This window comes from Macrobrachium nipponense, chromosome 7 (genome assembly GCF_015104395.2).
Source record: "Macrobrachium nipponense isolate FS-2020 chromosome 7, ASM1510439v2, whole genome shotgun sequence".
Lineage (NCBI taxonomy): Eukaryota > Metazoa > Arthropoda > Malacostraca > Decapoda > Palaemonidae > Macrobrachium > Macrobrachium nipponense.
In genome coordinates this window covers 52,994,537-53,011,352 of record NC_061109.1, presented here as the reverse complement: position 1 = coordinate 53,011,352, position 16,816 = coordinate 52,994,537, and the positions used below count along the sequence as shown (strand labels likewise).

The window sequence follows — 16,816 nt, the reverse complement described above, 5'->3', positions numbered from 1 at the left end:
GGAACTGGAAACCCCTCAGATCCCACCACTAACAGACATCCCCGCAATTCCACAGCACTTTTGGATCTGTCAGGTCCCACTGAATACCTTACACGCTTCTATCCAGATACAGGAGAACTGGAAGCCCATTTGGGCACTGCAAACTGGCAATCTGACACTGAAACTGAAGGTAAGCCATTGAAAACATCCCAAAAGATAAAAGAAGGTCGGGAACTATGATCCTGATCCTTAGATGACTTACAAGGAAGCAGAGATGGGTTATCTGACTATGGAACTGACCTTTCCAGTGATCTAGAAACATTCTTATATTGTTCGTTTCATTCTCCACACGCACATGAATTTGACTCACTGGACAAAAGAGCATGAATACCAAGTTGGACACCTTTCCAATGGCCATCCTCCAAGTCCTGAGATCCTTGCACTACAGGCTCGGTTGAGGAGCAACTACCAGTGGGCAAACCCCACCATGCTCCTTGGGATCTTAGGGGAATTTGACAGGGACCTTCATCCAGGAGCATCAGTGGGAGGGATATCAACCTTCTCTAAAGCACTTGTGATTTATCCTAGCTTCTAAACTGGCAATGGTATTGGGATCAGAAGGTTGGCAGCTAGGTAAAGGAGTACAGGCAGTCCCCAGGTTACGACGGGTTTGGGTTACGACGTTCCGAGGTTAAGGCGCTTCTCAATTATATTCATCAGACATTATTTCCAGGGTTACGACGCCTACAACGCTCATCTGGCAGATGAATGAATGAATAATTAATAATTATCTGGCGTCGTGACTACCAGGATCATTGACGCCGAATGAAGCCATTTGGACAACTGATTTGGGAAAAATCCACACATACATCATAAAAACTCTTAAAATTCTGCATCAGTTATTGTACTATAGCTAGCGCAAAGATGCTACTTACGCATTAAATGAAATAAGACACCAAAAATGCAAAATATAATCAATATTTGAAGTTTTTTTTTGTGATGAAAAATGCAATAAGAATGCAGTTTACATAGTTTTCAATGTACCCAAAGCATTAAAAGTAAGGTTTTCTTAGGATTTTTTACGTGTTCCGGCTTACGACATGTCTCAAGAACGGAACCCCCGTCATAACCCGGGACTGCCTGTAGTAGGAAAAGCAAGAGGACTGTTGATCGGTGACAAAGTAGTCACAGGAGTAAAAGGAGCAGGAATAAAATGTGAATCCTGACTAGACACCTTCTTTTCAGCTCTAGCAGCCACCCTCCTTTCCTTATTTTTCTTAAATTTCTCTAAATAACTAGTCAGAGAATCCACTTTCCCTATTCCCAGTCTTTACACTCCTTGCATGTAAGAATGGAAGAGCAAGTCTGACCTTTACGTTGGCAATACCAGTAGTTCCCAGTTAACGGTGGGGGTTCCACTCCCGGGGGTGTGCCGATAAGCTTTGTTTTGTTTGTTTGTATGATGCTTTTACGTTACATGGAACCAGTGGTTATTCAGCAACGGGACCAACGGCTTTACGTGACTTCCGAACCACGTCGAGAGTGAACTTCTATCACCAGAAATACACATCTCTCGCTCCTCAATGGAATGGCCGAGAAACGAACCTGTGACCACCGAGGTCGGGCGCAAACACCATACCAACCACGCCACTGAGGAGCTGTGTGCCAATAAGCGAAAACCACCATTAACCACAACTCAGTGGGGATTTATGGAACCACAATGCCGCTGATAACCAGTCATGAGCGCCATAAGCACCCTTATGGCGCGCCATAAGAACCCTTATGGTGCTGATAACTGGAACGCATCCCGTTATGGTGCCATAAATTGCCAATCTTATAGCTCTGGACAAGCGTCATAAAATCAGATCGCCAATAACCAAGTCGCTGATAACCGGGGACTGCCTGTAAATGGTATGTGAGTCATAATTAATGGAAGTCAGTCTAGTATTGCAGCCCTTGCTGCAAAACTGGATACTTGATGAACTATAATTAATTCACAGCAACCGTGCATCTGGTGCCCAGCCCCATCCCTTACAACGTACCTGATAGGCTGTTGATCAGCCAACCACATGGCTGGAATGTTACAAATTCATCAGTCTGTCAAAACGCCATACAGTGAGGATCTCTGCTCCTACCTTTTCTGACAAAATGATGAATGCACTGCGATGTTATGTATGGAATGAAAGAATATATTTTATCTTAAAATTTCATGTTTAATTCACAATGCATATTTTAGTATTAAGTTTACTGTAGTACATAATTCATATATGTACTATCATTAAAATCCTCAAATCATTGCTTGACGATGTTTAGTGATGAAATTGGAAAACACTACTTTTCTTCGGGTAAAACTGAGGTGTAATGAAGGTAATAACTTTTGAAAGACATTTTTGTAAGATAAGGTGGGAGCAGGGATCCTCACTGTATGACATTTTGACAGATACTGGCAAGTTTGCAACTTTCCAGCCCTGTGGTTGGCTGATCAACAGCCACTCAAGAGTGCCATAAGGGATGGGCACCAGATGCACGGCTGCTGTGAATTAATTATAGATTCAAACATAGTCACAAATCAGAAAAATCAAAGTGAGATAATATAATTAGCAAAAACGCTACCAAATTCAAGAATACAGTTCAAGAATACGTCACTAAATCCTGTGTCAACCACAACCATCTGCTGAAAAATTCCAAAGAAAGCTACCAAGCAAGCGGCTATCGTTGTTGTGCAGCAGAAAATGAATGATTGCTTTAGCTGTGTTACACCTATTCTTCCCCAAAAGTGGCCAGGACCAGTTAAAAAATTGCTATGGCAAATTTCAAATTTAAGCTGCCGCAAAATAAGAAACTTATAGCTATGTAGTTACTTGGTAAGTTACTTATACAAAATAATAAGATTTTCATCCAGTTAGCAAGAAATCTGGCTTCAAGAAAATATCTACTCTGAAAAATGGAGTGGGGAAAAAGCCTGCATGATGATGGTATGCGAAGGAAAATACAAGTATAAGAGATAAAAGAAAGTGCTGGAAGAAAAGACTGAGAAAACTGTGAAAATCAGTAAATGCCAGTCTTGCTTCATGCCACATTGATGTAAACCAGTAGTAGTTTTAATTGAAGCTACTAAATAAGTACCATGCTAATACAGAGCTTATACAGCATTTTTGTGGAACTAAAAAATGCATATTAGAGAGTATCAGACAAATAATTATCATTATGGAAGCAGAAGGTATCAGAAAGTCTCATCAAGTTAAAGATGTTAGTTACTCTACTTATGGTAGAGTAACTAACATCTTATACTATCCAGAATGAAGGCAATGGCATTTGCAAGAAAAGACACTAAACCAAATCTTAAAGGCCATTTAAAATCAATGCTGAGTCCTTTGCTGTTTACCATATTAACAGAAGAAGCAACAAACACAAAAAGGGACTGGGCCCCTAGTAACTGTTTGCAACAATGACCTAGTGCTGATAGTGTAATATATGAGGAAAAGGTGGTGGAATGTTTAAAACATGGTTGAGTGAAATGGAGATTGAAGGGCTGAAAATCTGAGAAAGCATAATAGAACTCACGGCGACTGGAAAAAAAAAAAGCAACTGAAAAAGTACATTCATGAAAATGGTCATGTGGTTTTGAAGGGTCTCCGAAGGGAACAGAGTGGAATGAACTCTGTACTAATCAATGAATGCTCAAGATTACAAAATATAAAATGAGTAAGAAATGGTTAAATGCCAAAAATATATTGCAAGAGGAGATGGGGAAGACAGGAGGTGGGAACCACACTGTGATAAATGGTCAGGTCTCAGATGAGGAAGATTATTTCTGTGAACCTTGGGGACATACTACTGTGAGGCAGGAGTTGATAGAGCAGTACAGTACTGTAATACATAATATCTGCAACATGGATGAAATAGAGAATTCTAGGTTACTAAAATAAAAATGACCCATTAGTTGCTAGAGAAAACACTTGCAATGGGCACACAAGTTACACTGACATGCAAAAGTGGAAAAGATTTTGAAAGTTGGACAATAAAAGGTAAGATTCACAGGCAAGAGTATGATGGGAAGGCCATATTACAAAAAGGAACTGGTGTGGAGGTGTGGTATATAAAAAAGACAAAGTTTAGGACAGAGTGACTTGCAATCAGAAAGGATAAGAAACAGTTGCTTAAAAAAAGGCAGTAAAAATAGAAAAAACAGGGTAAAGACTAATAGGAAGTCACAGGAATTGATGGAAAAAATAGATAGAGGAGATAAACTGCTAGATAGACCTGATAGTAGTTAAGGCAGAAAGAGCACAAGGCAGACAAACATGAAGAGAACTCATTTTAAGTTTAACCAGTGACAAGAGAATGTGACAAGCTTGCAATGACAAAAAAGCAAACATACACCTAAAGTCCAAATTGCATAAAATTTACACAAACTAACAAACTACAAAGCAACTACAATAACCACACTAAAACTGAAGTCCTCTAATTTTTTTGGTGAACTAAAAAAACAGCTTGTAATGGGAGGGTGACAAAATCATTTTAATCTCACTTCTAAAAGATTTTTTGCTAAATCTGTTATATAGTTCAGAATTTTAAAAGGACATATATCTGCTGATTTAACCCTTAACTATTCTACAATAAATACTCATAGAGGATTCAAGCCTTAAGGGGGCCGGCCAGTAAGCAAATATATGGTAGTATAGGGCGAAAAATGCAGTCATGAAAAAATTCATGGAACTTCGTATGGCAATGGAGAATGCGTATATGAAATATTTTGTCAAAATTCCTCTTACTTTCATAGTTACAGGGCAATTAGGAAAATTAACTCAATAAGCCAAAAACACTGATCTGTATAAGAAAATGCAATATTTCTTCTGTTATCCTAAATTTTGATAATTATTATCAAACAAATTGGCATCTGTAGAGATTCCACGAGTTACAAGACAGGAAGTTATGAGCTTACACCCCTCAGTGCGAGCAGAAACATGAGAGAGAGTACACATTCGAGTTTCACCTCCGACATTCGCTTGTTTTTACATCTTTTTTTCTTTGTTTTGGGAAGAATTTCATCTGTCAAAGAGTAAAATACAAGCAAAACATCTTGCTAACATAAAGAAGAGGAAAATTTGCTCTAATAAGAGTTCATTAGATCATACTATCAGCAATATTAGTGGAGTTAGTGAAGGAGAGAGAGAGTTGTGTAAGAGGGAGCGCCCCGTCTCGCCTGACACAGTGTCCCAGGCTACGATCTTTGAGCAAAGGGATCTTCCTTTATGATAAAATTATGATAAATAACTTAGTTTCGGTTTACTAATACCCAAAAAGGAATATAAAATCAATAATAATCATGATTTATTAAAATTATCTCTGTAAAAATACAAGGAAAATTTGTGAACATCAGTATCTCAAAACTATACTTATTGACCTTCAAATTCTATCTTCTTCCTTAGTTTTAAAGCTATAGCATTGAAATTTGGTATATAACTTAGAAAGACATCATAGAACAATCAAATGTAGCCCTTTTTTACAATTTTTGCTTCATTTTTTTTCTTACTTTTTTTCCCTGATTTAGAGGGTTTATTTTTTTTTACCATAATGAAAAATTTAATATCTGGCAAAAAAATGACTTTGAGAAAAAAACTTCATTTGATTGGAGGTCTACATCAGGTCTATATATGGTAGTAATCTCAGGTCTTAATATTAAGTATCAAGGGAGGAGATAGAATGTGACAAATGGTTACTTTCGGGATAAATAACACCACCATCACAAAACTGAAGGTCAGAGGCGAAAATCATATGCGGTTTGGAGATGCCCCAAGCCACCTTATTAAGTGGTATGAATGTCAAAGTCCTGTCCTTAAAAAAATGGCATTAGCCAGCTGGCCCCCTTAGACATTACCTGTGTGTAAACATGGTTAAATTCACCCCAAACATTTTCAACCTCTCATATGTGACAGAATTATAAAGCTATGGAAAAATTACAACATATCATGTTCTTCTACAAACTATATATATCTATATATCTGAAGAATGTACACATTACTGTACCTGGTACCAATGACACTGGGTTGACTAGATTTAGTTACAGCATCAATACCACTACCAATGGACGTGGTAAGATTTAATCCGTCCTGTGATGTGGCTGAACCTGGCCCAGAACCAAAATATTGCGGAACAAGATACGATGGCTGTTGGTGCTCATACCTGTATACCAAACAATATCACTATTTCATACTGCTTCGATAAAGTTTCGATTCTTTCATTTAAAACAAAACTTTCCGTCCTTTCTTAAGTTGGTTTGATTATTTTTTATGAACAATAAAATTTATAGAAATCTATTATGGAACCAGAGGTAATCTGCCTTTCATAGTACTTTTTAAGAATCTTAAGTAAACTATCAGGTTACATTTATACAAATGACAAAAAGATAATTATGATAAAATTCTTAAATCTTGAAATAACTGTATATATTTCACAAGATAAATGTTACCTTGTAATCAGATATTAGGATAAATTTGGATATTCCTTACCTGTTAGATTGCAGAATAATTCAATCACCCACAGGTGGTACAAGAAAGTCAAGATGCCCCCATACATAAATTACTATGACATTAAAATATCACTAAGGAGTGTTGTGAATATGAAAACTCCACAAAAAAAAAGGATTCTTGTTATGAAATAATAAAATTCATTTACAAACCTATTTAGCTAATAAACATATTACTGTACAATCCCAATTTGCATTAGTATTATGCTGACTAGCGTACAACCATAATCTCTATTCATCCTAAGGATATTAGCTAAAGTCAATATTCATTATAATAAAGCAAGTACAAGAGAAGATATTTGCCAGCAAAGATACAAAAACCCTGATCACAGTTTTGGTAGAAACCAAAAACAGAACACAGCAGAACCAGATGAAAAGTCCTAGAAATGTTTCGAAGATGGAAGCAGTATTGCCAAAATGTGGAAATCTGGCCTCTGGTTGGGAACTTTTCATGCATAAGATGATCTAGTGTAGAAGTGGCATCCACATTTTACTGTTAGCCACATGAAGTGTGAACAAAATTTCCACACTTTTTAGAAGTTTACTCTGGTCAAATATATTATTTTCTTATATTATGTGATTAATTTACCTATATACTTGGTTATTTTCATATTTACCAGTATATACATCATGAAGCTCTAGAAGTCGATCAAGGACTGATGCCTTGATTGACAAGTGGAATGCAGATGATAGAGTGACAGCTTTAGGTTTCCAATTAAGGTGACTTAAATCTACTTAAAAAATTTTTAATAAATGTAAAAAGTGATTGTGCTGAACTTGATATGGGAAGTTTATGGGAAGTGATCTTTAGACAGTGAAGCAAAGTATATATTGTTTTATAGACATTAGAATTTACAGATGGTTGAATGAATTTAAAATTTAAGCGAGCATGTAAGTCAGTGGTGTGGAAATCTGGCAACACTGGACGAAACAGTGGAATGAAAAAGCAACATTCTAAAACAAACATTAGCAAAGTCAAGCTTTTTGTAACTGAACTGGGTCAGAGGCAAGACAAAGCAGTTATGGTACATAGATAGGGCAAGATACTTGTAAAGATGAATCCATTCCTAAGAATTAAATATACTAGTAGATGGTGTAATTGGGGATCATCAGTACTGCAAAATGTAAATGAAGTATATACCAGATTTTCAATACCTGAAATGAGATATAAGAGCTAACAGTGAAGAGAGGAGGGATGATTGTATTATAGCAGAAGAGCAGGTAGAACATCTCTGTCGCTGCCAACATTCTCGACTGCTAGGTCAGTTAGAAAAACAATAGCAAGAGCATGGATAAAGTGGAAAGAGATACATAGTTGGATTAAAGGTAAGAGCATCCCAGTAGCAAGAATTTGCAATGTGATTGTAATACATAATTTCTTTATGTAACAGAGTGACACAATGAAGCCAAACTGTAGCATAAATGAAATTACTTTTAGTCACCATTTATGATCCACTGATGTAATGATACTAACTTTTGCAATACCTTTTATTTTCTCTGTTAATACTGCACTGAGGGAATTTTAGTTGAGGAATTCACTCTACGACTTCATTAGCTAAATGTTAATGAATTTATGTAATGATGTAACTTCAAGATCATATATTTGTTTACATTAGCAGATGGCTATACATAGTTCTTTTATGGACATCATACTCAGTAACCCTTCTATTAACTGCACTAATAGGTCCAAGGAGTTTGTGAGTATGACTTAAGTGCACAATGGGAATAGTGACCCGGCTACCCTAAACTGTTCTACCTCTAGGCTACCATTAAATACTAGTACGTATGACCATGGCTAGCCTAGGAACACTAGAATATGCCTAATGAATATTGCGCATGTACAAGCTAAAGAAAATAAAAACACAGTAACCACACTAACACGCATATACTAGACTCCCCCTGCTATTCATATTTCCTACAGGTCCCTTTTTCTATGTGCAGTGCTCAGCTAGTTCACCTGGCAGAGTAGACATTATTTTTCTCCCATCCTAATCATTCAGTTCCTGCTCCATACATCCATTCAAACAATGTGCACTTATACTACACTTTTGCCATTCAGTGCTGTTGTGTGTGTAATAATCATTAATTAATAATAATAAATTGAATGTAAAAAACTATATTGATCATAATCACAGTAAAAATAAAAAAAGGAAAATACCAGTATGTAATAACAATAATCGTAGCAATACAATAATAATGACAGATTCTGCAGATGACAATATGCAAAGACGAAGATTAAGTCATTTAAGGAACAAAAGCCTCATTTTCCCATCTCTCCCACAATTTAGATCTTCTTGCCTCACTACTTAGGATGCTTTGTATGAGCAAATTGCTGCTGTTTCGCAGTCGGGTGATCAGACTGGACATTGTTTGCCTTACAATGATTTTTAAATTGTCCAGGTGGTTTTCTGTGAACATCTGTGTGGCGGAGAGGTAGCACAAAGTGTTTGTAAGGCATCTCAAAATGTCATTGTGAACAACAGTGATACGTCTCATGGTCTCTCAGGTGTAGTTCATCCACAGGGAGCACCCATAGATACTTTAGCAATACAAGCGGAAGAGCAGTAGTTTCAAGTCTCAGTGACAGAAGGCAAACCTCCTTACAATCATGTTGCCAGTTGCACATAGTTTATGATGCCTCTGTTCTATGTCTTATCTTTTAGGTTGCCTGTGATAATGTGACCCAATATGGAAATTTGTGCACAAATTCCAGCTGATAATTTCCGAGGAAAACTTGTGGTTATGCGATATGCTTAAGTGTTCTCGGGAGCAGCAACATGCACTGGGTCTTGGTTTCGTTGTAGTATAGGATATCAAATTCATCAGCATAATGGCAGCAAATGTCGATGAGTCATTGGAGACCTTGCAAAATGGGGAAATCAGAACCATATCGTCAGCATAACAGAGGTTGTTTATAGTTGTTACATTGACAGTGCATCCAATTGGGAGTGAGTTCAGTTTAACATTTAAGGCATCTGTGTACGTATTAAACAGGTATGGAGAGAAAGTTCCCCCTTGTCGAAGCCTGTTTAGGGAGACGAAGGTGTATGACAATACGGTACCCCATTTGACACACAATTGCTGTGTGGAGAACCAGCAATATAAAATGCCAATTAAATATAGAGGTGTGCCTCTTTTATGCAGCTTCAGGTAGTTTAATCTGTTAAATGCTTTTCTCACATCCACAAAACATAGGAAAACAGGAGAGGTTGATGATAGGTAATAGTTCAGCAATTCTTTCGTATGTAGATGCAGGTGTCGGTTGAGTGGTTTGCTTTAAATCCAAACTAGTTGTTAGTGGTGTGTAGAAAGGGAAGAAGTCTCACTAGAAGAGCTGATTCCAGTATTTTCAACACGATCGTTGTGATTGCAATCGGCCTGTAATTGCCAGGGTTAGCTACATCCTTTAGTTTGTTTTTGATTAATAGTATCAAGTGAACTAAGAGTAGGGAGTCTGGAAGAAATTGGTGAATTATGCACGCACTGAATAGGGCAGCTAGCAAAATGTATTATCGGATGGCAGAATTTGAAAGCTTCTAAGGGAAGACCATCGCTGATGTTACCTGGTGTAACACTATCTGCAAAATGAAATTGAATGTTATCAGTAAGGAGGTTATCTACATTCCTTCGGGAGTCTTGCAGATTTATGCAATTAAGGATATTGCTGAAGTGTCTGCCCTATATACTTATGATAGCCTCGTCACCGACTGCTTCTCCTACTCTGTGTTAGCTTTTGTTTTGGGATTTAAGGACCGGATATCTTTCCAAAGACAAGGATAATCACCGGATTCTAAGTTTCTAGACATTACATCAGCTCTTAGTTGTATTTCATTTAATCCCGCAGTGCTTAAGTGCAAGTTTGAACTGCACTCTCACCTGTCTCATTAGTAATGTAGTGTCCTTCCCTCGGGCTACCATTTTGTCTCCACAGTAAAAACATTACTTGTGAATATGGATACAGATCTTTAACCAAGTCTTTCCATCCAAGTATATTACGAGAATTTCCTTGACAAAATCTAAAGGTAGCCCTGCCCAAAGCAAGCATAGCGGAAATTGTGTTCAAATAGAATTCATTCAGATCCCTCCTGTGATGGTCCTTTCTACAATATGTGTTAGCACAAAGCAAGGTGTCTGCCAGTTGAACTATTGACCACAACCTGGTTTCCTGTAATGGGATGTGATCGTAGCCCGTTGAAAGATCTTAGCGAATATTGCAGGCCATAATAGAATCATGAAGTAGTGGAGATGTGATGCAATGGTCCAGCCAGGAGATTGTAATTGTGTCCGCTCTATTTTGTACGTATGAACAGGAAGAGGAGGGAGGAGCATTACATTGCTAATTTGGAGAGTATGATTTTGACAGGAGCGAGTAAGTTAATTATAAAACTGTTTTGTGGGGTAAGAATCAAGGTTCTCTATTATAAAAATATGATCAGCAGGAGAATTGTGTATAATAATGTGTAATTCACCTAGGATCATGCAGTATTGATCAAAATTGTAATTGTCGCAGGGCATATAAACATTAATTATTAGGATTTTAGAGTCCCCTACTGTCACTTGAAGCCCCAGCAATCTGTCACTACTGTAGGTCTTCACATTTACCATGTTGTCTAACGATTTGTGCCACATGAAAGAAAGGCCCCCTTTTGGGCGACCGGCCACAATTTGGTCTTAAAACTTCATCAATGAAGTTGAGAAGGCTCTGAAGTCTTCATATATTAAATTGCAGATGACAAGGTCATGTGGCCAGAGGAACGTCTCTTGCAATGCAATGATGCCTTTAAAGTTTTTTGCAGAACATATTCAGGAGAGGAATGTTCCTCTTGAGACCAAAAATATTCCAAGAGATTATATCTACTGTATCCATGGCTACTCACGAAGATGGGAGATGAAAGCGCTGATCATTTGGGTGGATGGGGGGGTTAGCCTTGGGGAGTGGGAAGTCACTCGCCGTGGGTGTTTGGCTGGCATTTGCTGTGGAAGTGACCCTGCTTGGGGTGTCAGTAAGTTCCCTGAAATTCTCGCCTTTAAGAATATCGCGGTGTTGAAAAAGGCAGGTAATCCTGTAAGCCACTTTGTTTACTTTTGCATGGGAGTTCGTGGGACATGAGAGAGTCAGAGCCAGTGAGGAACTTGACTCACTCTACTATGGCGTCTAGCGTTACCAATGAGCGCAGTTTGTGAATTGCTGTGACATCTTTTCTCAGGTTCTGGGCAAGGTGAAATGAGAGGTTCTTCACTTTTTTCTGCTTGTTTGTGTCTGCCACCTGCCAGACCCCTCATGATCACTCTCATACACATCCCCAATGGGGGGTTGGGGGGGGAGAGATAGGGTCAGGAGATTCACAAGGGCTGGTGATCGTCCCCTCGGAACGGTCTATAGGTGATGGGGGCACTTCAACTATGGGAGAGAGGCCAGTTGACACCTGGGTGGGTATGGCCAACTTGACTTAGTGATGCACCTTCACTTCTCCCGTGTTGCTGGGAGGTGAGGAAATAATGGATGCCAAATTCAAAGGAGTCTGGTGGCTTTCTGTGCATTTGTCTAGTGATTCCTGCACTCTTTTGATCGCATCCCATATCAGTGCAAAATTGTATTTGTTTTCACAGTTTTAAGCTATCTAAGGATTCCTGTAGTCCTTTGATCATGTCCCAGGTTCTTGAAAATTTATCATTTGTTTCCTTGATTTTTTCCAAATTCTTTCCAATTATTTCTGAGAGGGATTTTGCTGTTTGGAAGGCATTTTCTACCGTGTGGTACACCGCAGGTAGGCTCAGGTCAGCAGGCCTCTTTGGAGGCAGATTGTAAGGGTCATCGGTGTAGATTTCCACCGAGCAGGTTGTTCAGAGCCACTTAGTGTTGTATGATATTTTCTTGTAAGAGAACAGGTTTTTTGCGAATCGCTCCTTGAGAATGTTTTCTGGTTTCAGATCTCTGCATGTCATATGTGCAACATTAATTTCCTCATTGGAGAAGACATCACTGACAGAATGTATGGCAGACTTAACGTCAGAATGGTTTGATCGGTATTGTATAAAGTAAAGACAGTTGTTCATGAATACAGAACTTGTGTGTGGAGCACAGGCATCAGTAGGTGCCAGGGTCACTTGCACAACAGTTGGAGGTTGGACGGATGACATTTTTGTGATAAAGGAAGGGCCAAGCACTATCACATACAGTAGTATCTCGCACTTCAAACTTAATCCGTTCCAGAAGGCTGTTTGAAGTACGATTTGTTCGAAATATGAAACAAATATCCCCATAAGAAATAAAAGGAATCAGGATAATTCATTCCAGCCAACCCAAAGTCCCCATTTTCACATTTTTTCTGTTATTAATGTGTTCAAAAGTTGAATTAAGAGTGTAAAGTAAAGAAACACTACGTTATATGAAGTAAAATTTTCTAAATTTTATTTTTTCTATGAACGTCTTACGAACTGTTTGGTAAAAATGGCACCAGCCGGCTGTGGGATACAGGGAGGAGAGATGGGAACCCTTTAAGCAAAACGAATTGGTTGCAGTATGCAAAGGTTGATAAAAACAATTTTATTCACATATTAGGTACAAAGACAATCAAAGGAATTGATAGTGTGTCTGATTGTGTCTGTGAGAGAGAGAGAGAGAGAGAGAGAGAGAGAGAGAGAGACGAGAGAGCGAGAGATCGAGAGGAGAGAGAGAAGCGGAGGAGAGAGAGAGAGAGAAAGTAATCAGCGTGTTTACACTTGGTTCTTAAGTGCACGAAGAGATTAATTATGCCACAATACATCAACTTATTGTTGGCAAACAGCAGACTTTTAAAACAGACATGAGGATTTTGCAAACAAATAAGTAATAAGTCAAGAATGCAAGAAAAGGAAAGAGATAAAATAACTTTTCACAAGGAAGCCATTTCAACAAACAATCAAAAGTATGCAGAAGCTGAAAGCGGCGCCAGTTTATTTATCACAGAGCTCAGTTACTTTTATAGTACGTAGTAAAATATTATAACAAGCATTTGTCACTAGATTGGTATTTTATCCAAACAAAAATAAAAGTGATTTGGGAAAATTAAGTGAAAGTGAAAGAAATGGGCGAATAATCATCTCAGATCAGCTGATAAGTCAGTGGGAAGCAGCACCGCCCCCCCCCCCCCACTCTCTCTCTCTCTTCTCTCTCTCTCTCTCTCTCTCTCTCTCTCTCTCTCTCTCTCTCTCAGCGCACCGAACACTGACTCAAGCAAGCTTTTTTTCTTTTACCGTATTGCATTTGTTTTCATGTTTTATGATGATGTTAAATTCATTGTGTAATAACATTTTATTTTTTATGTGAATTGGTACTGCTTTTACGTACATATATAAGTAAAGATTTTACTGTCTCTTCTCTCCTCAACTATACCATGATGCACGATAACTTATAATCATTCATTCATTATTCCTCAAAAATATAAATGCTCCCTCCCTCTACCTCAACTAAGCTGTGTATCACCGCAATGATGAATGATTTTGTTAATCGTTTATTCTAAATTTTATTGTGAAAAGCTTTGTTCTTTCATTTACTATTTCGTTAATATTGTTTAACTAGACTGTCTCACTCGGGGCACCGAACACTGGCTCAATTAAGACTTTTTTCTTTTTTATTCTGTATTGAATTTTTTTGTTTTCATATTTCATCATCACGTTAAATTCATTGTGAAATTCCCTTTTATGTGAATTGTTATTGCTTTTACATACAGACAGTAATATTTCAACTATCTCTTCTCCTCTCCTTAACATATCAACGCTCCCTCATTCAGTCTCAAGTCAGCTTTGTAGTTATGAAAAATACAAATTGTCTTAGAAAATTTGTCATTTGTTCATACGTGAACAAACCTTCGGTCTTAACAATAGGATAGACTTATACTTGGAGGGAGGTACAGACATCCTAAACTGGCTGGGGGCCTACGCACCAGTCCACCTCCAAAAGAAATATCTACAGGAGAGGGACTGATGCCCGTGAGAAGCTAGATAAACTGATATCCAAAGACTCAGCCACTGGGTTACCTACAATGATATATGGGACAAATCATTGCATTTGGGAACTAAAAAGAAACTGACTATTCGACAACAAACCAATGCACCGGGGTTCTTCCGTTATACTCCTCACTTCCCCCTTGCTAGGGGGCAGAGTATATGCTACTGAATAAGAGGGTTTAATTCATTTAATTTGAAAACAAAAGCAACCAAAAAAAACTATCAGTTGAGACTACATTACCCAGCTGTGTCAGACCAGTCCAGCAAATGATGAGTCTATTCCTCAACCCACCTGTAGGAAGAAGGAAAGGAACAAGAGAAGGAAAGCCAGCCAACTCACTCATTCCAACTCACTCATTCTCTCTTCCGCACAATCATCTTAGGTAAGGTACAATAGTGCCCTATTAAGGGCAACGATGAGTTACACAATCTGTTGGGCAGCCACCACAGGACCTAGGGAAAATGTGTCCATAGATCTGTGGACAACATCTTTAAGATAGAAAGACGTGAACGTGGACTGGCGTAACAAAGTACCAGCGCTCAGAGCTCTATGAACAGCCAAATTCTTCTTGAAAGCCAGAGAGCGACCAATACCCCTGACATCATGTGCTCTAGCCTGCACAGACCTACAACAACCTGGCCTAAGATGTTGTGTCCTCTAAGATAGCAATGCTGAGCCCTGACAGGACATAACAAAAACTCCTGAGAATCACCGCCCACAAAGTCATAAAGTGATGGAATGGAAAAGGTGGCGAACCTATCATCCTGGGTCTTAACCATGAATTCTGGGACAAATTCGAAGGACACTAACCCCCAACCCCTGGTGTGCTTCACATCACAGCTCAGGCCATTTAGCTCCCTCGCTCTCTTCGAAGAAGCCAAGGCCAGGAGGAAAACCATTTTGAATGTCAAGTTCCTGTCTGATGAACGACACAAGGGCTCATAAAGAGCTTTAGTAATACTTCTCAAGACCAAGGAAACATCCCATGTTGGAGGCTTGAGCTCTCTACGAGAACACGACTGCTTAAACCCTTTAACTAGCAAGAAGAGTTCCCAGGATGAGGAAATATCGATACCTTAGAAACGTAACACTAACCTTTGGGCCGCCCTGTAGCCTCTAATGGCGGAAACAAACAATCCTTTCTCATCCCTGGGGAAGGCCAAAAAGTCTGCTATGAGCTGAATAGAGGTTCCGAGCAGAGAAAAACAAAAATGTTTACAACACCAAAAACCTAAATCACCCCTTTGCCCTGGTAAACAGCAAAGGTTACGACTTTTTGCGGGACTGGACATATGTCCTGCTATCTTCTGCAGGAAAAGCCTCTCGCTCAAAGAGATACATGATAGCCTCCAACCGTGAAGAGACAGGGATTTTACTGACTGGTGGAATCTTTCTCGTGTGGCTAACAAAGAAGATGCAGCCACGGAGGAATCTCCCTTGGTACCTCCGACAACGACAGCAGATCTGGAAAAACATTCTGCCTGCGGCCACAGAGGGCTAACCAGTTGTCAATCCTCCTGAGACTGCAAACTCATCAACCTGTTCAGGACTTGCTGGATCAAACAAAATGGAGGGAAGGCATACACCTCCAGGTAGTCCCAGGGACATTGGAACGCATCCTCCGCTAATGCCAGAGGATCCGGAACCACTGAACAGAATATCTCCAGGTCGCAAAGAGGTCCAGCATAGGTCTCCCCCAAACCTGGAAGAGTTCGTAGCATAATACTTGCTATGCCTCGTGAGTGGAGGGGGAAGCAACTTGGAAGAACCCTTTAACTGAAGCATTCACCTTTTGCAAGACCAACTGGACATGCCCCAATATGGGAAGCTGAAACGACGACTTAGGATCTTGCGCAGCCCCCAGCAAGGCTTCCAAGCAAGGAGTGAAAGATGACTAAGCATGAGTCCTTCTCTTCAAATTGTTGAACCCACGAATGAGATCGACAACTTCAGTAAGGGAAGACTCTTGCATGTCTCCTTCTTCCTCCTCTGGCAACGGAGACAAATGACAAGAAGAAAATGGGCAATGAACCGGGTAAAAGGCCGAGAGAGGGCAACCGCGACTCTCACCCAGGCGGTTAGGAAAAAGACTGAACGCAGTAGCGTGGGTGCACAGTCTTTGACCAACTTTCACCTGATATATGCACACGTTGCCAGATCTCACAAGATTCCTTGCTTTTTTCATCTACAATTTAACCGCATCCACCTGGGTACTAGAAAATTATCCTATTGTTGAGACCGAAGCTTTGTTCGCATATGAACAAGAAGCGAATAGGTGAATTTCCCATGAATAACGCCTGTAGAGGAATCAATTAGCG

General features: G+C 39.2%; 1 protein-coding gene across 1 annotated transcript in view; it reads right to left on the bottom strand.

Moving 5' to 3' along the window:
* Positions 1-16,816, bottom strand: part of LOC135217605 (uncharacterized) — a 202,254-nt gene that overhangs the window by 150,372 nt on the left and 35,066 nt on the right. The window contains exon 4 of the mRNA XM_064253570.1: positions 6,010-6,165. Coding sequence (XP_064109640.1) covers positions 6,010-6,165 — 156 coding nt within the window. The remainder of the gene's footprint in view (positions 1-6,009; positions 6,166-16,816) is intronic.